General features: G+C 38.1%; 1 protein-coding gene and 1 long non-coding RNA gene across 3 annotated transcripts; both read left to right on the forward strand.

Moving 5' to 3' along the window:
- Positions 1-810: 810 nt before the first annotated feature.
- LOC116440006 lies at positions 811-9,508 on the forward strand. The gene is made up of 3 exons (XR_004238365.1): positions 811-899; positions 7,722-7,815; positions 9,425-9,508. It is a non-coding gene; the product is annotated as an uncharacterized LOC116440006 (long non-coding RNA).
- Positions 9,502-25,776, forward strand: LOC116440005 (interleukin-5 receptor subunit alpha-like). 2 transcript variants are annotated; one of them, XM_032100215.1, is made up of 12 exons: positions 9,502-9,591; positions 10,327-10,407; positions 11,149-11,348; positions 11,694-11,848; positions 11,983-12,130; positions 12,676-12,784; positions 12,869-13,056; positions 15,076-15,212; positions 16,710-16,854; positions 20,621-20,708; positions 21,874-21,961; positions 25,614-25,776. In XM_032100215.1, the coding sequence occupies exons 3-12, from the start codon at positions 11,246-11,248 to the stop codon at positions 25,614-25,616; spliced, it is 1,164 nt and encodes a 387-aa protein (XP_031956106.1). In that variant the 5' UTR covers positions 9,502-9,591; positions 10,327-10,407; positions 11,149-11,245; the 3' UTR covers positions 25,617-25,776. The 2 variants fall into 2 exon arrangements, with proteins under 2 accessions (XP_031956106.1, XP_031956105.1); XM_032100214.1 differs by lacking the exon at positions 25,614-25,776 and adding an exon at positions 24,388-25,473.

The raw sequence follows: 25,776 nt of genomic DNA on the forward strand, positions 1-25,776 counted from the left end.
TGAGATAAGGCAATGGCTTTAAACTGCAAGATGGTAGATTTAGACTGGATATATTTGAAGAAATTCTTTCCTGAGAGGGTGGTGAATCACTGGAACAGGTTGCCCATAGAGGTTGTGGACTTACCACTCCTGGAAGTGTTCAAGGCCAGCTTGGATGGAGCTTGGAGCAACCTGGTCTAAGGGAAGGCATCCCTGCCTATGGCAGCAGGGTTAGAACAAAATTATCTTTGAGGTCCCTTCCAACCCAAACCGTTCCATGATTCTACGGTTCTTCAGAAACAAAACCTTGTTAAACTGAGGAATAATGGCTTAAAAGGAAGAAAACATTTCGCCACATAAAATTTTCAGATAACAATGAAGTGGAAGTGGCTAAATTAGTGTGACTCAGCCTAATGCAGGGAACAGTTTAAAAGAGTGATGACAACCCTGAATCAGCTGGGCAAACATGTGAACTCTCACGTCAGTAGAGCTGGTGGTACTACTTGTGTGATTAAGTGCACTGGTAAGGGTTAGAAAAAAAGTAATGTCTGTGACTGAAAAGGCAGAGTTCTGACTGATTTACTAATTAGCTGATCTGATTGTGCACAAGGAGGTGAGTAAGCTGATCTATGGGAAAAGGGAAGTAACGTTGGACAGAGTGCAGGAAAGGATTTGAAAATGTTAAGGCAAGCTTGATCCACAGTAGAAGCTAGAGTTTTGAGAAATCACCTCAGAATGAGGAGTATGTCTCACTGGGACTCCCCAGAAAACTAAATGGGGAATGATATAAGCTTCACAGTTGAAATAACATCATAGAGGGCTGTATCCTCTCATCTCCATCAGAAAAGCATGAGTCCTTCCTGTGGTGCTGAAGGAGTGACTCATGGATGGACTGCAACTGCTGTGAACCTCTGCCAAAGGTAAGTTCTAACAACATTACTTTTTAAAATGTCAGGAAAATTCACTCACTTCTCTCAAGTTTCCAGAGGCAGGAACCCTCCCTCCTACCTCTGTGCTGGAGCAGTTCTCCTCTGTCTGACAGATTTAAACCCAACTTCTCCTCCACATTCATTGTTTTCTATTAATCCTCAAGCAAAAAATTATATTTTAGTCAGAAAAATCAAGTACCCTCCACTGGGATACTGAAAAATAACCCCCACTCTGCACTCAAATTATTTTCAAGCAAAGGTGCAGGTTTCAGATGGCTCTTATTACTAACCTTTCTAAAATTTAGAATAAAACAGATTTATTAACTATCTAACATTTTAGGATTTTGTCAAAAGATTTCCTGATTTTTTTTTAATGATGACAAACAACAGTGTCTGTAGAAAGGTCAGCCTTTTGGGTGAGAATATAGTTGTTTCAAAGCTCTTTGTTGTTAAGACCCACCACAGAAGGTGAGGGTAACCCAGGTTCTTGTTAATAGATCTCTTGGGGCAGATTAGAGTGAAACAACACTGAATGATAGGTGTTTATATATACATGTATGTAGGGTTTATTTTAGAACAACTTGGTTGCAATGGAAAGCAGATCTTGGTTGTTATCCATAGTAATATAAAAGCATAAAAATTCACTTAAGAAAATGTATGAAGGAAAAGAAAGAAAGGATAAGGGTAGAAAGATATCATCACCCGTGGCTCCTGAAACAAGACTTGATCATTGCAATTTCTATATATTTGATGCCAGCTGGTCAAAGTGATGGTCACAGTCTTGATCCATTGGGAACGGGGGAAACCCACAAAACACAGATGGATTTATATACGCTCAGGTTTGGTGGGAATGCCGAGATACCTCCCATGGGGCTGGGAGTCTTACACTGCAAGACTGTGGCTCAAGGGGCAGTGAGGGGTCTTTGATGGTTTATGACACATTCTAAGATACTACAGCTTCCTCTCACTCTGCCATAGTTGAGCCAATTATGGCCCATCAGAAGGGATGAATAACTTCAGGCCACATCTGAATGTCCCAGTTCTTCCCTGGAAGGGAGTTTTCACTCCTGAGTCATTTGTGTAAGGGAGGACACAAGACATATTAAAAGCACTATCCCACCTCATATGATCTGCTTCCTTTACACCTCTTCCCTTATCTGGCTCAAATCCCAGCTTGTAGCCTCTGGTGGTGAGTGTGCACCCCCTCTGAACCTGCATGATTACTTTGAGCATGGTCAGTAAAGCACCTGCAGCTTTTGCAAACGGCCAATTATTTTGAGTCATTAACCATTTTAAAATTCCAGTCTCTCACAACTGCCTTTCAGTGGGCTTTCTTAGGGTATTGACCCTGAACAGAGGCTGACAGACCATAAGACCTCAATGGAAGAATTTGTATTAACGAGCTCCAGGCTAGTAATAAGAAGATAGAAGTTTGAACAAACACAATTATCAATGTTGAACAATAATTAAGGCTGATGAGCAGAGTGCCTAGAAATATATCTTTCTCTAATACAGAATGAGTTTCTGAATATCTCTCTGGGTGAAGTGACCAAGAGGAATTATTTTCTTAGATGGCTCAGTTGTAAAGAAGCTGACATGTTTTGAAACAGCGAGCAAAAGCTGTTCCACAAACAAGTAGTTTATTTATTTTCACTTGGCAGATGGATGGACATTTTCCCTCTGCCTGTCTCTAATGAATTTTATATCACCAGACTGTTCGGCTGAGAGTAAGTTTTCTTTCAACTCAGTGTTAAATGCTGCTCTTCACTACTGTGCTCTTGGGCAGATAGAGTTTGGTAGGGAGGAGTGCCACAAGGGTAAGAAAATTTTTCCTAAAACGATGGCTATAGCAGGCAGATAGACTTTTTTCCTCTCCATATTCAGTTCCACTGACATACTTGCTTCCAAGGAGAATGTCATCTGCACATATATGTTGTCATACTTGGTTAAGCCACAAGCACCCCATAGTAGTACTAGAAGACTCCTTATTTAATATCCAAAATCTAGATAGGAAGCAGATTTTTAATAAAACTATTTGTAAATCAATAGATGCTTTGCAGGTGCCAGTCCTTCCTAGTTCTTCATGGTGGCATTATGAAAATTATGACCTGAAGTTTAAAAATGCTTTAAGGATTGTTTTTGAGCACTTGAAATGTTTTCTGCATACCAACAGGAAAGGAAAATAGAATAAACTATGCTGAAGGACAATCTTATATGAACTGTATAGAAGCAGCATGGAGGTAATTTAACAATGCTCCATGATGGGAGTTGAGTGGAGAAAATGTTTCTTATTTAGAGTCCCTTGTTTTTTTAAACCTGCTTGGTTTTAAAGGTTTTATCCTAACAGGGGGAGAGCAGAGATTACATTTCTAAATATTTTAGGGGTCCGAAGTTCATTTTTGTGAGCAGAGAATTAATTAAAGCAGTTTACAGTGTGATTTATGAGATCTATTATATGGGTCTATCTGAAGGTGGGGTGAGTGTCCCCTCTCCCCTTCTGTCTTCTCTCTCTTTTTAGTTGACTCATTACTTTAGCTGGATCTCCATTAGCTGTAACAGGAACCTGCACAAGTGCCTCCTAGTAGACACTGGTTTTCAGTCAGAATACCAGTCCTAGATTGCAGGAATCCAAATGGAGGATTAATTCCATTCCCAGACTTGTGACCAAGAAGAAACATGAGCCATCTGTCTTAAGTCTTTCCCAGCTGCCCAGTCCTCCCAGCAAGGCCTGTCTCTTGTTCATTGTCTGATCGTATGCACTGCGCTCCAGGTAGTGAAAGTCCTGGGAGTACAGGTCTCGTGGGAAGATGCTCTACAGACTGATATGGTGGCTTAGTGGCTCAGTTTAACTGTGGTAACTTGGAAAGCTGAGTTATAAACAGAATTAAAGAGGAGGCGTTGAGGTCTCTGCCTCCTTGAACTATGCAGCTTTTGTTAGTACTCATATAGAAACAGGCACATCCCACACATCTGCCCATGCAGAGCTGCTGTTTGCAGCACAACAGCCATCAAATGATTCAAACTGACTCCAAGAGCTAAGCATAAATAAAGGTGAGCCCAACATGCTTTGCTAGTCTCCTATTTGGTTCCACAAGTCTGTAGCTGATAAAGTATATACATTAACTATACTGCTGTCAGCACTTGAATATCTGATCAGGAATAATTGCATAAATTAATAATCACGTGACGATATATACGCTCTGAAGTGCTTTGGAATTTTCTCTGTATTAGGCTATGTTTTACCAGTTCCCTTGAAATAATACAGAAGGATCTCTTCCTAGAAATATTCAGGATGCACAGCTGATATTTTAATGATAAAAGATAACTCATTCTTTCAAGCCCTAGTCTCTTAGACTTCTTGTAATCACCACTATTGTGATGCATCAGTAGTCTGACCATCACCCCAGAGGGAATTTGTGTGCATAATGGGACATCAGCTTCTGACCAGTGTTAGGAGGAGTTTTTTATGTAGTTCATTAAATTTAAAATGGAAATGACAGAATAGTAGCAATTAGCTATTTCAGATATATCTGGTGTGATTTAGAAAATTTGTATAAACTCTCTGTTTTTCACTCAGGAAAGATTAGGGATCCGGTTTTATGTATTCTTGCCCTCCCCCACCTCTCCCATTAAATGCAGTGCATATCCTAAGGGAGGTGTTAAATGGGTCTGATTTAGTCTAATGGTTTTGTAATCACAACACTAACAGCACTATATTTATAATTGAAATCTTTCACTGATTCCTCTTGATTAGCTGAGTCTAAGCATGCCTACATAGTATTGCACCCCTTTATAGGACTCTTTCTCACCACTGATGCAGAGTCACCATGCCCCACAGTGTACCCAAACCTGCACATTGCTATCTCATAAATCTCTGCCTGTAGGATTTGAGAGGAACTGAAACAGAGGCATTGTATCTAAAGTTGACTTTCATTGTCAACAGATGGCTATTTGTTGCAGCTGATAATTTTCAGAAAACAAAGAAGTGCCTTTCTCAAGCCTTGTGGTGGTATATGCACATACACATAGTTTGAAAAGTGTTACAAAAGTAATCCATGACAAAAGAAATGTTACATTTTGATATTGCAGATGCAGAGTAGAAGGCTGCATGCACAACTGCCATCCGTATTATATGGAACAGAAACGAGATCAGCCTTAAAACAGAACTAAGAGACCCAGATGGTGGCAATTTAGTCACTGCAAGTAGAAAGCTGTGATTTCAAAATTCCTTTCTGCTAACAAGCACGTATCACTTTCAGGACACTCCCTTTATCTTACTGCTATCCTTCAAGCCTCCTCACTACTCCTTTGCAGTGAAACACTTCATTAACAGCCCAGGTTTCTGAAACTTCATTTTCACTTCAGTACAGAGCAAAAGATGAGATTTTCCCTTCTTCCTCTCTTGGCATAAACAGAGGTGGAACAAAAGAGTACCCCAAATATCCCCAGCACATGATTGCAAACACTAGCTGTGTTGACACAACAAACTAGACTGCAGGGACTTCGAGAAGGGAAAGACCTTGTCCTTTAGCCACAGGCATGGGACTTCACTGGAACTGGCTCCACACAGGGTTCAGAGGACTGAGAAAAAAATGGCTGTCAAGTACTAAACACTGCTCAGAGCACAGGCTTTATGGAGAGGGAGCAGTCATTCCTTTCCACAGGCACCTGAACCCTGGTGAAGTAACTGCAGAGTGCACTGGTTTTATGGATATTTTTAATTACATCATTACATTGGGCTGTTCCCATCAGCCCAAATCCACACGAGGTTCCAATCAATCACTTTGATGGACTGAAACTATTATGCAACTCCGTGTGAGAGGAATGGATGGAAAAAAAAGTTGAATTCCTACCATTCCTGCTTTTCTGAACAAGTTAACAACATATGAAAATTTAAAAATTAAAATAAAAATCCTTAATTATTTAAAATTTTAAGAGAACTCCAGAAAATATATGTAAAGTAAATTTCTTTTCTCTGAAGTCAGCAGTAGCAGTGAGTTATGTTGTAAGAAAAGAGGAAGAAACATACTGCAGTTGTTGAGGTACTACCATCGATTCAACGGACAGACCACACTTAACCAGACAAAATTTACGTTTTTCTAATAAAAAAAAGATACAAGGGGAAATGAAGTTTTCTACATTTTGAAAATTAAGTACTCAGCTTGTGGTCAGGTTTGCCACTATTACCACTGGATTTGAGATTCCAAGTCACCCTATATCACTTAAATACAACATACTTCTAAATATAGTCAAAATTCTCCAGAAGCATTTACCTTCCTTTATCTTAGTTCATCATTAGAAAAGTGTGGGTTTTGGACATCCCCACCAGATCATGTCTGGTTAACACCAGAACAAGGAAGCAATTGGACTCAAGTATTTGAGATAAATGTTGTTGGTTTAGCCCTACCTTGAATAACTCTATTATTTAACTTTAATAAAAAAAAAAAAAACCCAAACAAACAAAAAAACACATGGACCTAAATATACCCTTTTCTAATCTAAGATCAAGATTAGCTTATTAAATCTATGTATCAGGAAAATCTAGATGTAAGTCAGTTAGAGTAATCACTGTCAAAAATATTTTATTGAAAGAAAGAGGCACCCAAAAGACAAAGCAGCAGAATAAATCTATTTCCATACATAACTGTAACAGTCTCTGCCTGGGATGAGAGTGAAGATCTTAACGTTTCTACCACTTCACTGAATAAGCCATCAAAGCAAGGGGGTTTTATGGGATCCTTCCTTTTTCAGCATTTCTCTGCTATGTGTCTGGTATCTAAAGATGGGGGAAAGCAAAGCAGAAGAGCCAGTTTCTATGCTCTGGAAAGGATCATATCAGCTAGCAAATGATAAAAACTATATTCCTTGATCTCTTCAGTCCTTTATAGAAGGGATTGTGAAATGTTTTGTCCAAATATGGCAATTTTTGAAAAGGCAATATAGAATGCATTCTTGACACTTTAAGTTCATTTTTGCACCAAAACCTGGGGTCAGATTCTTAGTGAATAAACTTTTTCATGTGAACAATGAGGCATAGCTGTTCCAAGCCACATTACCAGAAAAATAAAAAAAAGAACAATTTTTATCCATTATTGCCCCTCCAAATCCAGTTGAAAATTGGAATGCAAAAGATCAGTGTGTATGAATAAAGTGGTTGGTTTCAAACCCACTTATTATCAAGTCAGTCAACTCCCCTCAGAATGACATTCATAAGTTGTCAGTATGTCTTGCAATTGCATTTGCGATAACTGCAAATTAACATAATTTACAAAGGAAACCAATCAAAAGGACAATTTCAGAGACTAGGCTGGGCAAACCTTCAGATCTGAAGAGTTAAACAGACAGTCCTACCTGTTCAAAATTCAAGATTTATTTCTTCTTTTTCCTTATTAGTTCTATGACTTTTTTTTTTTTTTCAATTTGGTGCACACTGAAAGATGCATATTAACCACTAAAAACCAGGAGAATGGCAAGTAGGGTAGGATCTTTCTTGGATTTTAATTTCATAGTCACACTTGAATTTCTTCTTTAATCTGACTTCTTCTTAAAAGATAAAAGCTTATTAAAATAAGTCAAAAGTTTTGAAACCTTTTTCTTCCATATACAAAAAGGAAAAATAGTAACAGCTCTGACTTCTGAGTTAGTTATGCAGAGATGTGTCTCCTTAGAGGTATTTCAAAGACCTTGGGTAAGGTTCAGTCAGTGTTTGCTATTCAGAGGTGTGCTTCAGCCCCTCAGTGGGAAGTGGCCCTGGCTTTTCTGAGGGAGTGCTTTGTGAAAAGGGAAGTCTTTTGAATCAATTTCTTATTGTAGTCCGAAATCAAGACATTCTCCAGTGCTGATCTGTCCTGCTTCTCAGCCCAAACGATGCATAGGTACCCAGGGTTTAACAAGCATTAAAATTAAGGTAAGTTTTGAAAAAAAGAATGTAAGTGGTACTCCTCTTTCACTGACTCTTCAGCTACCAAGAGATTTAAAATTTATTTGACCTATATTGTTTATTTCATCATTCAGTGATCAATTTCTACATTGTCTACTATCAAATATGGGATGGGGGTTGAGGAGTGTTGAAAAGTATGACTCAACAACTTTAAGTGAAGTGTAAGTTTTAGGTAGTCTTAATCAGACAAACAGTCCCAGTGATTCCCTTTATCTAAGAGTGTGCATTGGAACAATGAATAAAAGATTTCTTTGTTTAATGGTTGAATTTACTTTCCAAATTAGGCACAATATAATTTTCAAGACCACTTGGAATTTTCTTTTTTGACAATTTTACTTTTTTTTTTCCGAAGAAAATATACGCCTAGAAAAACTATTTCTTAAGAAATTAACTTTTGCATTTAGGAGGATGTAATAGTCAGACCCAGAAAATTTTCAAAAATAGCTTTATTCTAACACATGTATGGTGTGGATTTAAAATTAAACAGTTTATTTTCCTGCCACTTGAACTAACAGCTCTTAAGTTTTTCAAAACTTGTTTTAGCTATTTTCATTTTTTCTCTCTCTGACTGCCTACTTCCCAAATTCACCAGGTGGGCTTTCTACAAACAATGTCCGCAGCTGCAGTGGTGGATGGGCTGGCAGCTCCCCTCAGTTCCCTTCCCTTCCCTTTCTCTTACTCCAACAACCCACTACTGTAAACCAGACATTACTGGGCACCAACTAACAGGTATTGGCTGTAGTTGAAGCTCAGAAATGAAAGAAATGTGATTAAAAAAAAAAAAAAGTAGTAAAATATGTTGGGTTTTTAAAATAATTTTTTAAGAAAACCCCATTTTTGACAGGACTCTACTTGGAAAGAACTTGGGGTTTTTTTGGTATTTTTATTTCTTTATGGTTATTTTTCAGATGATTTAGACTGTTGAGATAATTTCTATCCTACTAGATTAACTGGACTGTCTGCAAGTATATTTGGCTAGTGTGCATTTTCTCAGAGACAAAAGAACCAGAGAGCCTTATCAGAAAAAATATGTCAGGCAATGAATTTTATTTTGCACATCATTGACTGAATTTCAGCACCATGCTCAAAGCTCTTTGTAGCACAGAATGAGGAACGCAAAGTCCTGTCTGCACATGTCTGAGAAGAAATGTTCTGTCTTTCAGCTCATCTATGCTGGCATAAATGAAAATATGTGTTCTTTGACAAGTTGTGAATCAAGAGCTTTTTATGTATGGACAGCTTTTGGTCCCCTCCAGGTCACTTTGGGTGCAATTATGCTGCAGTGCTTTCACTTCACTGTTTTCTGTGGACTAATTAATTGTATATAAATATAATAAATACCCTTTGGGGTCAGCCCAGCTGTCCTTCTGCTGTTTCTCCTGCAGCAGTGACGACAGGAGACGTTACTCAGAAATAATCCACAACTCTGGTCACCTCCTGCAGCCCATTCTCTAAGCAGTCCCCCAGGACCTACAGCTCCTGAATTAGGGATGTGAGCTTGTGCATCCATCTCTAATACTTTTTGGTAGCTTTCCATGTACCTGCTTTGAATGCATTTGCCTGGTCCTACTTGCAGCCTTCTCACAGTGGCCACCATCACAGCATCAGTGGGAGAAGGTGCACGAGTTCATTGCACACTGAGTGGAGAAGTGCCTCTCAGTCCTGTACAAAAGGTACTCCTAGGAGCAATTCACCTCAGGGAAACAGCACTGGTCTCACCTGACATGTCTTTCTCTGATTCAGGTTGGTTGGCTTTTTCCTAAGATTTAAAAATCTTCCTTGTCTGCCCCTGTTTGTCCTCTCTCCACCTAAATGCATTTATATTGCTGCACAGATTATGTCCATTTTTGTTTCTAACATCAAAAGTTGTTGCTACTGTAAGATTTATTTTGTTCCTTTTCCTGTTCCACATCCCCTTTTGACTTGTGTTTTCAAAAAAAGGTCATGTTAATATTAGCCACAAACATTTTAACTGGCTTAGTGTTTTCCATCCTCATTTTTCCCTTTCTGCTAATTTAAATACTTACATGTTCCTAGGACTGTTTTTGATTGCACCATTCCATGGAGAGGGATGAGCCACTACATGTTTAATAGTAAACCATCAAAATCTCCTTGTTTTTATTTTATATTTTCCCTGACTTTTTCTCTTGCCACACACCATACTATTCCCTCTCCAGAGAATTAGAATTGGCTTCTTACCTGGGCACATCAAGCAGGAGAATTTACTCTTTTTTTCACTGGCCATGTGCATAGTGTGACTTTCATACTACAGCTGCTGCTGGTGCTACAACTGAGATCACTCCAGAATGACCCAGATGGGGAAACCTCTGCCTTACATTTTTTGCTATGATTTTTTCACAGCATTTCATAAACGATGACAGCATTCATTAAGTGGTCTCTTTTTCACTGCATTGTGACAAAATAGCATTATAAAATCTGTATATGTATGTATTTTTAAGTGTGTTTCTTTTTTTCCAGGAAACCTCACTGCAGATTTTTTTTATGTGCTGAACATTCCCACATTTTCCTCTGCATGACCAATGCCCCTTATCAGCCAAGGTATTGCGAACATTTTGATATGATTCCAGGTGTTGATCCCTGGAATCAATATGTCTGGGAATTCAAAAGTGAAGAAAATCAGAGCCAAGATAAATCAGTTAGTGAGTGAAAGTCTCTGAAGACGGGGGCATATGAACACAGGAGGTCTCAAATGTTGTTTTACATTAAAGCAACCTTTGGATGAATACTCACCCTTCAGAGAAACAGCAATGTTGTCTTGCTAAAACCAGGTTTGATCAGTCTGAATCTGTTTGCTCACTGTATTCCAAATTTAGCAAACACCTGAAATACTCTTGCTGATACTCACTTTTTCAAATGGCAGGATTCATCTCTTCTTACAGCTCATATGCTCCTAAACCAGATAAAACAAATCACAGTCTAGAAATGACAGCTCTGTACAGTCACAAGAGGCTGGATAACACACACAAGTAGAGCTACTGGGCTTGTATCTAGTGATGGTTATGTCAGGTGGGCCCTACCTAAACTGCTTTCAGTGTCAGTAGTGTTGTATCTGTGGTCTTGGCTTGCAATCAAAGCTGTGCTGTCACTCAAAACCAGTGCACTACGGCACACGTCCTCTCTGGCCCCGGCACCCAGTTAAAGAGTGGCCTTGAATGCAAACATCCTGGGAATAGCAGGCACCAATCAACAAGACCTGTCAAACATATGTCATTTCATATTTACTTTTTGTATTTTAGACATTTTTAAGCATCTATGTGACCCTTTCCTAATATTTTACAGATGAAAAATGAAAATGTCATGCTCTAACTGTTTTTTCAACCAAACTTGGAACTAAAGAGTCTCAGTTTCTTCAGACCTGTGGCCCAAAGCATTTGCTATGGCACGTGTTACAGTCATTCCTGTTCTGCTGATATTAAGCTTTTTCCAGCATGAGGCACTGTTTTCCACTATTCTGGCAAGTGGACAACAAGACATAAAGGGTAAGTAAAGTATTACGTAACAGTTCATCCTGTGTTAACCATCCCAGATGTCTAATCTGAACTTGTCAAGGCATTTTCTACAGCCCATAGAGAGAAACAGAGACCTGCAGTAGGAGAGGTGTCCAAGACAGGCAAAAGTGAATCAGTTAATTTTGAGAGCTGCAAAGAGCAGAAAGATTCTCACTGCTGAAAATCATATTCCACAAAGCTCAGAAATTCCTGCTCCACGCAAGAACAGTGGTCCTGGTAGAGCTACTGGGCATGCAAGCCTCGCTGATAGACAATTCCTTTGTGTACACAGTGGAGGATCCTCTCTTTCTTTGTGCAATACCATTGTAATTGCAGATGCACTTGGGCTACGTAATGTTCTGTGGATGACCAAGAATGATTCAAGAGTTATTTTGTCCTGGAACAATAACCTGACAAAAGAAGAAACCAAGAAATACACTGTGAAGTATATTTTGATTTACAAGTTCTTCAATACCACTAAGGAAAGGAAAGTAAGTTCTTCAGAGGTTGCATACAGTTCAAAGTGAAATAATATACTGCATCATTCAGTAGATGAATTTGCATAATTTCCCTTCCAATACTTAGAACTGCCTACCTTCATCGAATTTCTTCTTCCTCCTTTTAGGAAAGACTGCAGGAGAAGGAAAAGATAATACATCTTAAGTTACATTCTGGTTTTAATGCTAAAGTTAAGACGCAACTTTTTGCAAAAGAAACAGAAGACATAATTAAGGAGAGTGACTGGACAGAATTTACTTACGAGGCACCTCCAGGTCAGCTATTTCCTACTTGTTGTTAAGACGTCCAAGCATTTATGATAATGGCCTGCCTTACTTGGAGAATTTCTGAAATTTGATTATTATCTTCTGCTACTATTTTTTTGTACAGATATGTTAAGAATACGGTTCATAATACCTTGAGATATTGCAGAATTATTTCCTTTTTTAGATGTGTCCAGATTCAGAAAACTCCAGCTCTGCTGAGCAAGATGTCAGTATGACCCAAACACTCTTTCCATTTTCCCTAGCAACTCATTTCTCATGAAGATTGCCTTCTGTATCACATGATTTCAGCAAATCTTAAAAGAGCAGAGCTTTTAATTTAAGTGGGTTAGTAAGGCTCTTGTGGTAGTAGCAGATGTGCTTCCCAGTTTTCACTGTCTAAAAAGCAAAAAGACCTATTTTTTCTCACATAGGACTTCTTCATGCTTCTAGAAATAAGCCTATATAATGGGTTTGTAAAGGCAACCATCATGCTGTTATTAGGAAATCAATGTAAAATAAACATGACTCTTTCCTTTTACATTTCTTTGTTCCAGTCTACATTCAGAATCTTTCGTGCATCATATACAACATTTCTTTTTTCAATTGCATCTGGCACATCAAAGCAGAAGCTCCTGAAGATATCCAGATCTTTACCTCATACAGGTAAGGATGTCTAGCAAAATAAGTATGAAACCATGATTTTGGACCTAAGACTTTTTTTAAAAAAATTATATTTCCTTCTCACAGACATGCAGGAAAAGTTTTTGCATGCCACCAGTATATAAAAAATGCATGGAAGAAAAATATCGGATGCTACATGAAAAAAATGCATTTCCAACCATCAAGGAAAATAAATTTAAATATAACTGTAAGAAATTTGAGAAATAGTTCAAGAGGAGTGTCTTATTGCAAAGCTTTCACACCTCAGACAATAGGTAATTATTGTCTATTATTGTCTATTATGAAAAGTTCATTAATTGGTTACTTCATGGAAAGCAAAAAAGGAAATAGGCATGACAAAGTCATAATATTAACTCTAACTATTTAGGCATCCATCTCAGTGTGAATGTTACACAAAGATTAAATAAAATGGATTATGGCTGAAGGCTTTTAATTTTTTTTCTCTGATTTAATAACGTTGCTTATCTATAATTTTAATTAAAAGAAAAGATAGGCTAATGTGAGAAAACAATATTTTATATCATTATACCCTTGTTTCTCTTTGTGTTTTCTTTTCTATCCTGTTTTTTTATAGTGCTGAGCAAGTATGATAAAAAAAAGAGCATAAATAATCACAAGTCTCATTTATAACCTGAATTTAAGAATATGAATGTTCTCTAATATTAGTAGCATTTTTATTTATTTTTTAAGTTAAAAATATCTTGGCAGTTATTTTTAATTATCGACAGTTTTGAATAATCATATAAAATTACTTTTCCTAACTTCTCTGGGAAGTTTGAATTAATCTCATGGGTAAGAAATTCACCTGAATTTTAGCAAAGATTGCAGATTCAAGTGCCTTTTAAGTCATTAACATGTTGATCGTATTCCAGACCTGAAACCTGGGAATCAGTTATAGCTCAAGGGATAGCAAAAATATAATTCAAAACTCTAAAAATTTATTCTGAGTTAGATCTCATTTAATATTTTCTAAGACATTAGAATTGTTTGCTTTACCTAAAGCTTTACACTGCAATCAGAGCTGGCTATAAGCTGACATACGACAAAAGGATGAGAAGCTGCCTATTCTTGATATCCTTACAGAAGGGACACATGGTCTAGGAACAGTGCTGCAGACACTAAACAAAAAATCCCTGGTTCTTACTCTTCTCATGGCCCATGACTCTTCATGGCTCATGGTGTGCCCCCACCCTCAAAGGCTGCTAGAGCAAGCACAGCAGCTGCACGGACCAGTTGTGCTTCCACTCCCCCTCTGCCTCTCCCTGGCTTTTCTCACTGGTGCCACACTGCAGCTGTGCCATCCCCAGACCGCGCTGACCCTGTCTGCAGAAATTTGCCGTGAACTTCTGCCTCTGCCGTGAGGGCTTTTTCAGAAAACTCCAGCTGGAGTTCTTCCTTTCACAGCAATGCAGCAGCAGCTGGGAAGGACTGAGGATGCCTGAGTACCAAGCACACACTGAGGATCAGTGCCCTAACATGCTAAAAAACTGTAGACTTGCTGATATAAATCCAAGGCTAAAATCCTAGGGACCCAAAAGCCCCTTGCTTCCAATCCTGTACTTCCTCCATAGCAAGTGCTTGCCTGCTCCTTTACAGGAGAGAGAAAGAGAGATATTTCTTTAACATCTGCAGAAATCTTCATGTATTGAATCAGACAAGTTCTCTGGGCAACAGGTTGTTCAGAGGGGTTGTGGATGCCCCATCCCTGGAAGTGTTCAAGGACAGGTTGTAAGGGGGTTTGAGCAACCTGGTCCAGTGGGAGGTGGCCCTGCCCATGGCAGGGGATTTGGAACTAGATGGTCCTTAAGGTCCCTTCCAACCCAAACCCTTCTGAGATTCTGTGAGGGCTTTCCAAGTGGCTCTTCTGTAACCCCTCTGTGAGAGATGAAATTCCATTTTTTTCAAAGTAATAACACTGGGCCTGTGGGTAGACAAAACACATGTGTCTTACATGAAATGGAGCCAGTAGCAGACTCGAGGTGTCCTCAACACTGATTCCAGACAGAGCCTGCTTGTCCTGTCCACTCTTGCTGCCTTTCCTAGGAAGATATGTGAAAACCCCCCACTCTGTCCCTTTATTTTGAGATGCTTAGTGAACAGCAACTTCAAAGAAAATGTGTCACTCACTGAATGTCTCCTTTCATTTGGGTGTGACCAGCTACAAAATACTCAGCTGTGTATTTTAAGTACTTATGTACTTTCATTTGTTTTACATCAGTTTAAATATGAGAAAGACCATGAGGTACAGAAGGTCTCTCTGGGTTATTTTTCAGAGAAGCTGAACCCACCAATCAACGTCTCAGTTTCCCTTGAAAACAGAAATATTAAAATTCACTGGAAACCTCCACCTACTATTGGTTCGGCAAGGAAAAAGTGTTTTTTGTATCAAGTGAAAATAGCAGATCATAAGGTAATCAGTCTTTTCTAGTACATTTAGTCTGTATAGTATGACTTCCATAAAAACAAGGCATCCCTCAAACAAAAATTGAATCTCAAACAAACTTTAAAGAAATCCCATTGTCTTTAATGAATAATCCTACTTGTCTTTCTGGTAAAAAAGTGAAAAATCAATACATTTTATGAAACCTTTCAGAGTCAGGCTTGCATTGAAGCAAATTGAATGTTTTTTTTCTTCTAAATTAAATTTGAATTGTACATTAGTATCACATAGACTGTATTGACTTTTTTATTATAGAAAAAGAAGTGTTGTCTGAAAGCTAGGAAAGGTTGTCAAGTACCATGGGAAACAAGATTAGGATTTGAAATGTTAGTTAATTCTGAAATCAACAAAGTGAAATTCAGTAACAAGGAAAATCCTATGATTAGGAAATACAGGTCAAATATGTCAACACAAAATGAGGAATTAAAATATAGGCGTCAACACAGAAGAAAAAAGGTCTGTGGATTACACTGAACCACAAACTGAGTCAATCATTCTGTGTTCTTAGGCAAGGGTCAAATGTTATTCAAGTTTATATGACCAGCACATCACATGTAAGATGTAGGTTGTGACTAATTTGCCTGTCTAGATGCTGAGTTTCACCTGAAGTTTCATACTGTGCTTTGGGCACCACAAAATAACAATAGACACCAGAACTGGGAAAGTCTTAAAGGGAAGAGAAAGAAGTGCCGTGGTACACAGGGCCAAATCCACACCACACCAGTCAGTATGAGGAGAAGAGTCACCGAAAAAGACACTAAGGAAGCAAAGATTCCATGCCTCTCTGTCTATGAGATTCATACTTTCTACTTCTTTGCAACCTTCCAACATCACTTTTCATTTTTACAAGCAAGAGGGTTTTTTTGTTTTTTTTTTCATTCCTTCTTAAATTCTTAACATTGTTTATTTAAAGAAGTTTGCTTCAGTTTTCAAAAGTGGTGGATGATTTAGAGATCCCTCTGCTTTAAATTCCACCACTCCATGTTTGGGCTTGATCTTTTGAAGTGATGTTTTTTTCATAGGCACAATTAAAGATGTTTCAGGATAGTCACAAAAATAGTGGACATCCTTCAGCTGAAAAATGCAAGATTTTATTCTACCAAAGAAGCAAGTATAGCACACCACCCACATCAAAATCTTGAAACTTACAGTTCCACAGTTACCGTGTTCGTCCTATATTTGATGTGATAAAAAATGAAAGGGGAATCAGTGTTTTCAAATTCTTAATTTCCTGCCATAAATTAGACTGTTTCCACCTTATCAGTTCCAGTCTCTCTTCATGTTCAGTTCTGAGTTTTAACACACATCAGATAAAAGTCAAATTGTGTCTGGACATAAGAACTTGTTCTGAAAAATCTCTTCCTACTGGTTAAAGATGTAAATAGTAGTATTTGGCATCTATAGTTTATATCTGTTTGCAGTGCAATGAAAATCATTTAAAATAATCCCCTAAACCTCTCTTGATAGATTGTAAATGTCACTGCAGAGAACTATAAGTACCCATTTCATAAGCCAGCAAAAAAATGTGCAGTACAAGTGAGGGTAAAAAAAGAGATTTGCATAGCAAACAAGATCTGGAGTGAATGGAGTGAACCAGTATTTATTCACGATGGTAAGTTATCATGTACTTACTTTTCATAACTGTTATTATGAGTTATATTGTTACCATTCAATATATTTACTTCATTATTGCTTCTGTTCTTCTCCAGGCTGTTATTGGGTCATAACAGCACCTAAGGGTCCATGGCACACACGAGGCTTACACAGCTCTGCTGTAGGGAAGGAGAGTCCTTAGTCTGAGTTCTACTTCCCTGGTCTTTACAGAGCTGTTCTCCTGAGTTAAATTACACCTGACTCTTGACAGCCTTTAGGAAACAATAATGGCCATCAGCTGACAAAATCCCAACACCACCATCCCCCCACCCTGCTGCATTGCCCTGCAAAGGACAGCCCAAGCATCTCTAAAAATGCTTTCAACTACAGTTAGTAAGCCAAGAAATCCACAAAAGTCATAACATTCATCAAACCACATAGTCTTTAAGGACTAAGTCTAAGATTTCTTTCATTACACTGGTGGAAAAATTTCTTATCTGACAGAGGTAGGAAACGGTTTAGCTCTCATTTAAACATATGTGCTCTGGCCCCCACAGCTCACTACAGCACAAAGTAACCAAGAGCCTTGCGATAGTTTTCCTTCACCCCCTATGAAGACATTTTAACATTGGTGTGCTTGCAAGGGAAACTTGTTCCTTCCTTGATGAGAAAAATGCCTCCACATGCAGAAGCTTCCTGACATCAGATTAGGCAGAGGGCAAGAAGTACAATGTGTGATTATGTATTTATAGAAAGAAGCTTGTGTCTGTGTGTTGACGTGCAAAAAAAGTACAGTATTATTGGTAGTAAAACAAAACAAGTATTGTTATTTAATGCAACAGACTGTGTATTTTGGAATATGTCTTTTTGATCTTTGAGCTTCAAATACATATTTATCTGAGAACAGGAAACGCCAGGCCAGACATTATTATTTTTGAAATGGATTGAATGTAAATTCAGTTATAGACTTTCTGGATATTGGCTGCCTACTCCATCAGATGCCTCACTATATCCCACTAGTCTGCTGAAACCCTTTTTGTCCCAAATTCATTCATTTTAATTCAAAAGCATTCCACTTGTGAAATTGCTGTAGAGAGATATACCTAATTGCCCTTCATGCTCACTGTGGTGAAGGAAATCATTTTTCAGGCCATAAGAGTCTTGAGTTCCTCTTTAGAGATTCCCCTTTCTTCTCAGTAAAGACAGAGAGCATTTAGGACCACTGCATGGCCTAGGAGGGGTCTGCCTGGTCTGTCTGTCTGGCATCAGTCATAGGGGAAATCAGAAGAGTTTTTCTGGGTGGAGGCATATAGATTTACTTGCTCCCTGCCAGCCTTTCACCAGAAGAAGGAAATGGAACTGAAAAGTCACCCATTCCAGTTCCAGCCTACCAAACCTTGCTCCCAGCATCTGTCACTCTCTTTTAGCTGTTTTCAACACTGCTGCTTTCCCAGCTTCCTCTACAGATGTTGCTGAGGTTCAGTGATCACAGCGTGTTTCCTCCACTTCAGAAAAGTTTATGATGGGCAAGACCACCATGGCGCATAAGCTGTAAAATCTGCATGTGTTCAGTGCAGCATGATGACTTACCCTGGAGTGTACTGCACATGTGGTGCAGCCATTTCCCTCCTTCCTACTCAGGAAGAATCAGTGGCTCTTATAAAATCAATCTATGGAGATATTCCACTGGATGGTCAGGTGCTCAGGCAAATCTCTTTAAATACATTCTTTGATGCCCAGACAAATTTTTCTGTCCATTTTATTCTGTATTCTGTGGAAATTATTCTGTCTGCTTCTAATTGGAACATGTATAAATGGACATTATTCAAGTAACCCAAAAAGAAGACTGTCCATTCAGTATTTTTGTTTTGAGATGTATCGATTGTGCAGGATCTCTTTCTACTGAAAGTCTTGAAGAAGCATGGCATGACCATGCCATTTTGTCTGCTTCTCCATGACATTCCACTGCTTCATCTAGGAAATGTGCAATATTTCTTTAAGAATGCATTTTAAAAAGGCATTTTAGCCTTCATTTAAAAAAAGCTGAAACATCAAAATGAAATAACATAATTCAAAACATAACTAAAATATTTGTTCTGAAATGTTCCTTTGACATGAAAAGAATTTGCTAATTTTCTCATGGGAAAAACATTAATTCTCCATTGGAATTAGCATATGCCCTTGAAAAAAAACCTTACAATTTAACCTGAACTGAGCTGTTTACTAGAGAAACTTTCTGCTAAAAAAAGAATTGTTTAATCAGCTTTATTCATGTGTAGAAACTTGAAATAATTGGTCTAATTTTTAGAGCTGATGAGCATTCATAGATCACTTTGAAGTTAGTAGTAATTCAGAAGTGTTCTGCATTTTTGCAAACCAAGCCACTTGTTTTGGTTTGAAAGTTCTGTTATTTCTGTCAAACTTAAAGCATTTGCATCTGAAAAAAACCCACCATGAAATGGTCTACCCAGAAGAATATATGTGCTTCATTTTCTTACTGCTTTCCAAAACGCAAGAAGCAAGAAAGCAGGAGAAGCAAACATCTTTGTGGTTCAGCTGATAATAAGAACAGAGCTTCCTCTTCTCCTGGGTGTGTGCATGATACAGGGTTAGCACAATGATGCAGAGCAATTACCACAAACAAAAAACATATCTACTACACAGTCCAGAGGTTGTTCAGAATAAGTTTTCTGAGCCCTCATCTCAGAAAGCAAGCAGAAAATAACTTCCTTTTCCTCTTAGAGTGAATAAAGAGTAGTTTTGTACTTTACAGAAGATAAAGCATATTCTGGTAAGTTCTGCCCACAAGATTTTCTTTGTTTCATGCCAAACTTGTGGAAATAGATGCATTCAAACTCAGAATGTTCCATTCTTTTGTTCTTTGATTTTTACCTAGATTAATCCTAAAACAACGCTTTAACTGGCCTCAGACTATTACCATTTTAAGAGCTGTCCTTGCCTGTTTTTCTTCAAAGTACTTTGTTAAAACCAATCCAAACTAGTTGTGGTTCTAAAGCTAAATAGTTTTGCCAGAAAATTTGCCAGAAGAACATTTCTGAGTCAAACAAATACATTGTTATTTTGGTATTTTGGGTATTTTGGAGGAAGAAATGCAAGGTAAAGAGCAGTAGTATTTGTTGAACAGTGTAAATATGTATTGATGCCATTTCTTTAGGACTACGCTAAGCAGGGTTAAAAAGGCAAGTGTAACAGAAACCAAATGCTGCTTCTTGAATCAAAGAGAATATTTGGTTTGACAAAATGCTTTTATTTTCATTTTGTCCTAAATCAGTTACAGCTGTGAAGTGGTGAGGAGGCAGGAGCAGGAACTCACGGTGTGTGGAGATGGGAGGTAGCAACAGTAGGAACTCAGGAGCAGCTGGAGCAGAAGTACCAACAGTAGATGGACAGAGGGTTTGATTCAGAGGAATTAAGGACTTATGGAGGTATCCAGTGGCAGGACAGGCCATGCCCGCGTATGAGAGAAGAATTCCAGGAAAGGAGGGAATGGAGTCTATTGCAGAGGAATGAAGCAAGAGGAAGTGCTAGACAAAGGCAGCAGCAAGGCCAAGGGCTAAAATGAGGAAGGAACAGTGCTGAAGTCAGAAGCCCTTTCCCCCTAAAAAGAATTTCCAGGAAATGTTTCTTTAAATCTGTGACAGTTCAGGAATAATGCAATATTTATGTATCCATATGTAATTCAACCATTTATGAACTACCCTAGCCTCTCCCATATATTTAACATTACTTTTCCCTCTCCTTTTTTTTTCTTTTTTATTTTTAAGAAAAGACAGTAGATATCCTGCTGCTAAGCCTCGCATTGTTTTGTCCTCTGATTTTTCTTGGAGGTCTGCTGATATATGCATGTAGAAGGTACTGTACGTTTCTGGGTGGTTGTATAAATTTCTGGTGGAAGAGGGGTCAGGCTGAGGGTAGACCATACAGTGGATAAAAGTCAAACACAGATCTTCTCAGATAAATTATGTTTACACGAAGCAGTTAATTGCGCATATCCAACTAGTAACAAATTGGCATTATGACCTAGTGTAAGACACTGAGACTTATAACTCTTCTCTCACAGCTCCTACCACAATCCCCCGCAGATTCAGTCTCTCACTCTCAGATGCCTTTCTGCCACTATAAATGACATCTTTTAATCTTACTCTGACAGCTGCCCCTCTATCCTCAGTGTGGCTTTACCCCATGCTTTCACAGGTTCTGCATTAAAGGCCACCAATATTAATCAGGCCAAAGATGAACTGCATGTCATGCTGTCCAATTTCATTTCATAATCCATGGGTGTTATGAAAAAAGTCTTTCACTCTAAGCTGGACAGTTTACAAGAAATAAATAAAAAAGGGAAGTCAGGCTGATAGAAGGAATTTCCTTTGCTGTGCTATTAATACTATTAGTAGAGCAAAGTAATAGTAGTGGCCCTAGACCCACGAACAGTTAATTCTGCCAACTGTCTCTATGCCACTACTGTTCTGCCTGGCTATATAGCTTTCCTATTGGCATGGCAGCAAAGGCTTTCTTGAACTGAGAAATAAACTTGTGCAGGATAGGATGATAACTCAAGATACCTTTATATTTGGAAGGTACAATATGTAAATGAAACCTCTATTAAAAGTAAACTTATTCTTTAATTAATGACTAATTATTACTCCTGATTTGTATAGAAGAAGTTATCAATTTTTAATTATGGAAAGAACACATCGGACTAATTTGTTAAGCTATAGACACAGTAGCAGGCCACAAGTTCTTACTTTGCTCGGAAATAAATATTTGTGTAGAAATCATAGGTTTTCATATACCCATCCAGTCCTTTCAAAACTCTTGCAGGTTAGAAACCAGTCAGGCTGAAGAAGAGCCAGGGAAAATGTTGAGAAAAGTGTCTACAGTGAAAAAAAATTTTTTTTTAATGGCTTTAGAAATAGTAGATGCCTGTCTTGGAATTGGAATATATATTACAAAGCATTAATGTCTGATCTGTTCCAGCAGACAAGAATAGTCATGTGCCTGTATCACTGTCTTGCAGGTATAGATGCCTGGAAGTTATAACCACGCCTGTTCCACATCCTTCAGATAATATCAAAACATGGTTAGCAGATGAGACTCACCACGAGGTAGTGTGGCTTTTTTCTCTCACTACATTGACATGCATGGTATTGCTTGCAATCAGAATGGTACAACATTGCATTTGGAGCAGCAAGTAATTAAAAAAAAAAGGGGGGGGGGGGAAAAGGTATGTGCAACACTTGTAGTGAAGCCAGAAGAGAGCAGAGAACTTGTGGAGGTTATGGGACAATGATCTCAGTAGACAGGATTGAGAAAATCCTCAGGGGACTAAAATGTCTAGTGTGCCTCAAGGTGTTTCAGCATATCCACACTCAGTGAGCCAATATTTTAAGGAGAGATCACCCTGAGTCCCTGAAGAATAGTCAGTTATGGGATACTGTACATGTAAGCATGTAGGCCAGTTATCAAGAGGAATTTTTTGTGGAGATCTGCGAGTCATTGCATATGCTGTAGTAAATGTGCGCATTCTTACAGCAAGAAGGAGGAAGCTCCACAATGTGTGCAATATAACCCACCTGTGTCCCTGCTGCAGGACAAAGCCATATGCAGAGGTGCTTACTTTGGAAGAGCTGATGCCCTCTAAGTTTGGATGCTGTCTTATCCCATGTCAGATTACAAATCTTTAGTCAACTTGGCAAAAAAAAGACTAAATATTTACAATATTTTTGTGACTGTCATTAACGGAGCTCCTTAGCTTGCACATTGAATGTTTCTTATTGCACTCTGTCATTGTGTGAGTTGCAGGAAAAAAAGTGCCAGTCAGGCAGTAGTTTAGATCTGTGTGACTCCAGAGAAACCACACAGTGAATTGTGTGTTAGAAGGCACAGTAAGATTGCTTCTTACCTGGTTCTGCAACATATGAGGAGAAAGCACAGGTGTGCCCAAACTGTGTTTTTTTTGGTGGAAAATACTATTAAAATAGAAAATTGTAATGAGGATTTTCTCTGCTCTATGTGCTCAAAATATTTGTTCAGAGCCTCTGCAGGATTTCTGTTAATTTTACTCTATCCTGCCATACTATTGTACTTACACTGCAATATCAAAATATCTTCTAATACCACATTCAGCAATTTAACTAGCAATTCCCAGTGGGTTCCCTTCTGCTGTTTTCTTTCCCAAGGGAAAGATGTATGTACGCCTTCCAATATTGTGGTTTGGGGTTTTTTTTTTAATAATATATCTATGTGATTGCAAACTCTGACAGAAACCACAGATCATCTCAATCCAGGAATCATAATTTGAGTTGTGAGGCAAGAGGAATGGGTTGTTTTGTTTAATTTTATCTTCTCAAAACAAATTTATGGGGGAAATGTTGTGCATATTCTATATAATCAAATGACTAATTACAAGATTGAAGTGTTTTGAACTTGCACCTAGAGTTCACTCCACAAGCCTTGGGATGGCTCCCCAGAGCAGACTGTGCTCCTCTTCTTCACTGCAGTCATCTTCTCAGAAAAGCTCAAGAGCTGCAGAACTGGCCTGAAGCCAAGTCTCTTATTCTCAAGATTCAGAATAAATTCTATGACACTTCTGGTCAATATAATTTGACCAAATTTGATGCTAAAGGTGCAATATCGATCCTGATCCCAGCTGGTTAAAGAGTATATTTACCACCTCTTCTGTGCAAAAGTCCTTCTCACCCATTTTTACCAGTAATTGTGAGCAAATGAACTGATAATACCCATTGTGGCTATGGGCTGGCAGAATATAAAGACAGTCACCATCCAGTTTATATTCTGCGTCTCCCTTCACGTTAGAACTGGGTAAACTGCTATGTAGAGGGGTCTTTGTACTCCATATATAAACAAAATCCCACCACAATCAATAATTACCACAAAAACTATATTTAATGTTACTGACAGAGAAAGAAGCGATTTCTGTCCCCAAACTCTTACAAACACTAATAAACCTTTGACAGGAAGACTTCAGCAAATCTGGGTAATTACTGTCTGCATGATAGCAACAAATGACTCAGATGGCACTGTGATCTTGTGATTCAAGTGACTGTTGATGGCACTTCTAGGAAAGATAAATTAAATAATTCATATGGAACATATCAGTATCTCATATATTGCTGACACACGAAGTAGCAAATACATTGGCTTTGGACACTCTGAAATATTCAAGACAACTGTGGAGAATGGTGCTGAGATAATCCATTTTATCCAACAAATAAATATAACCCCTGAGAGCAAGACTGTGCCTTGGACATAAACCCTAGGTACAGAGTCATGTCCTGGAGAGTGCCAAGCAATAAAATTGAGGCTCATAAAAACTAAGCAAATTTGCCTAAGAACAACTTATAGATTGAGAGAGAAATTAATATAATCCTTGTATTCCAGTTGCAGCAGAGTAAGTAACCTGTACTAATCCCAGATATATGCAAAATAAGTAGAGTGCTTGTAACAATATACAGAATTTTTAATATCACTGAATGCAGACGTTGTGCATAATGTAATTTTTATCCAACAGCAACATATGTCAATGCAAATGGAGATGCATTCAGAGTTTACTCTGGGAAGGCCAGAAGAGAACAGAGATGAGAACATTCAACTGCAGAAATGTTTGAAGGAATTCATGTTAGAAGATCTACAGAGATGATACGACTTTTTTATCTGCATGCAAGTGTACCTGTCCATGAGGTGGACAATATTCTAACAGATCAGAGAACAGCTGATATGGGAGTTTGTCTGAGCCCAATAACTTGAAGTATTTTGTGCTCTGACAACATGAAACTCTTAAAATTAGCTTTGGATCACAAACACAATGCAGTATCTTGCAGTTTGTCTCCAAAAAACCTGATCTTCAGCCCACCAAAATTACAGCATCTCAGAAAATATGAATTAACATTGAGGTCCACTTGGGTTAAAATGAAATTAGTGTTTCATAATGCTACAATAGCTTCCAAGTACTGTCTGATAGATCAAGACAAGCCAAGAAGATTGGCTGTTCATACAAATCTCATACTAGCTATTCAACATCTGATTGGACAGGTCATGAGAAATGGTGGAAGCAGTGAACGTTTCTGGAAACAGCAAGAGAATCTCACAAGTGTTCTCTAAAACTCAAAAAAAGATCCCTGAGTCACTGCACTGTGTAAGCACATATCAAGCAGAAAGAAGAGATATGTGTGAACACATAACATCTTTTAATGTTGAGGACTTTGCAGTTGGTAGAATAAGTAAAATGAGAAAACTTTAAATGAGGTAAAGAAAGCAAAGTTTTCTGCTGTATTGTGATTGTTTAAATAAGTTTAACTCAGAGCAGTTAAAGTTCAGAACTGACCAATTTTTGTTATTTATTTTTCCCTGTCCTTTTAAAGAATCTTTCCTACTGATTCCATGAGGTGATGAGCTATGCTAGTCCATTTTCAGGGGCACAATCAGGGCAGATTATTCTAACTCTTAGTTGGGACAGCGTTTATTTGACTAGAAGAGAAGGAATTGATTTTGCAAGGAAGACATTTCTTTTATGTAGGTGGAAATTACAAATCAATGATGGACATAATTTTCTGGAAGGTTTGGAAGATACCTAAAAATAACTTGATTTCATTGCTGGTAATAGTTTTCTATGTCAGAATAATACTGATTGGAAGAAATAATGTTATAAAAATTTTGTTTGTGCTTTTGAAAAATAAAGTTTCTCAGATATACTTCAGTGCAGAGTCTTGATTCACCTGAATGTGCTTTTTGTTTCAGTAAAAGGTCCATCATGGAGAAGATTGCAGTATTTCTCCTTTATTATGACTGGCAACTAATGGAAAGCTCAAGCTAGAAACGTCAAGCAACAAAAGGACTATAGATTACTTTGCCATGAGGTCAGGTTAATGACATCAAAAGAACAGTCAGCTTTAGTAGGTAA

The sequence above is a fragment of the Corvus moneduloides genome, chromosome 2, assembly GCF_009650955.1.
Source record: "Corvus moneduloides isolate bCorMon1 chromosome 2, bCorMon1.pri, whole genome shotgun sequence".
Taxonomy (NCBI): domain Eukaryota; kingdom Metazoa; phylum Chordata; class Aves; order Passeriformes; family Corvidae; genus Corvus; species Corvus moneduloides.

Bases quoted from the DNA above. Each gene is read 5' to 3' on its own strand.
- LOC116440005 (XM_032100214.1), top strand. From the start codon at position 11,246: ATGGCACGTGTTACAGTCATTCCTGTTCTGCTGATATTAAGCTTTTTC. The intron at 12,131-12,675 runs GTCAGCTATTTC...TCTTTGTTCCAG, and splicing joins TACTTACGAGGCACCTCCAG to TCTACATTCAGAATCTTTCG. The intron at 13,057-15,075 runs GTAATTATTGTC...GTTATTTTTCAG, and splicing joins TTTCACACCTCAGACAATAG to AGAAGCTGAACCCACCAATC.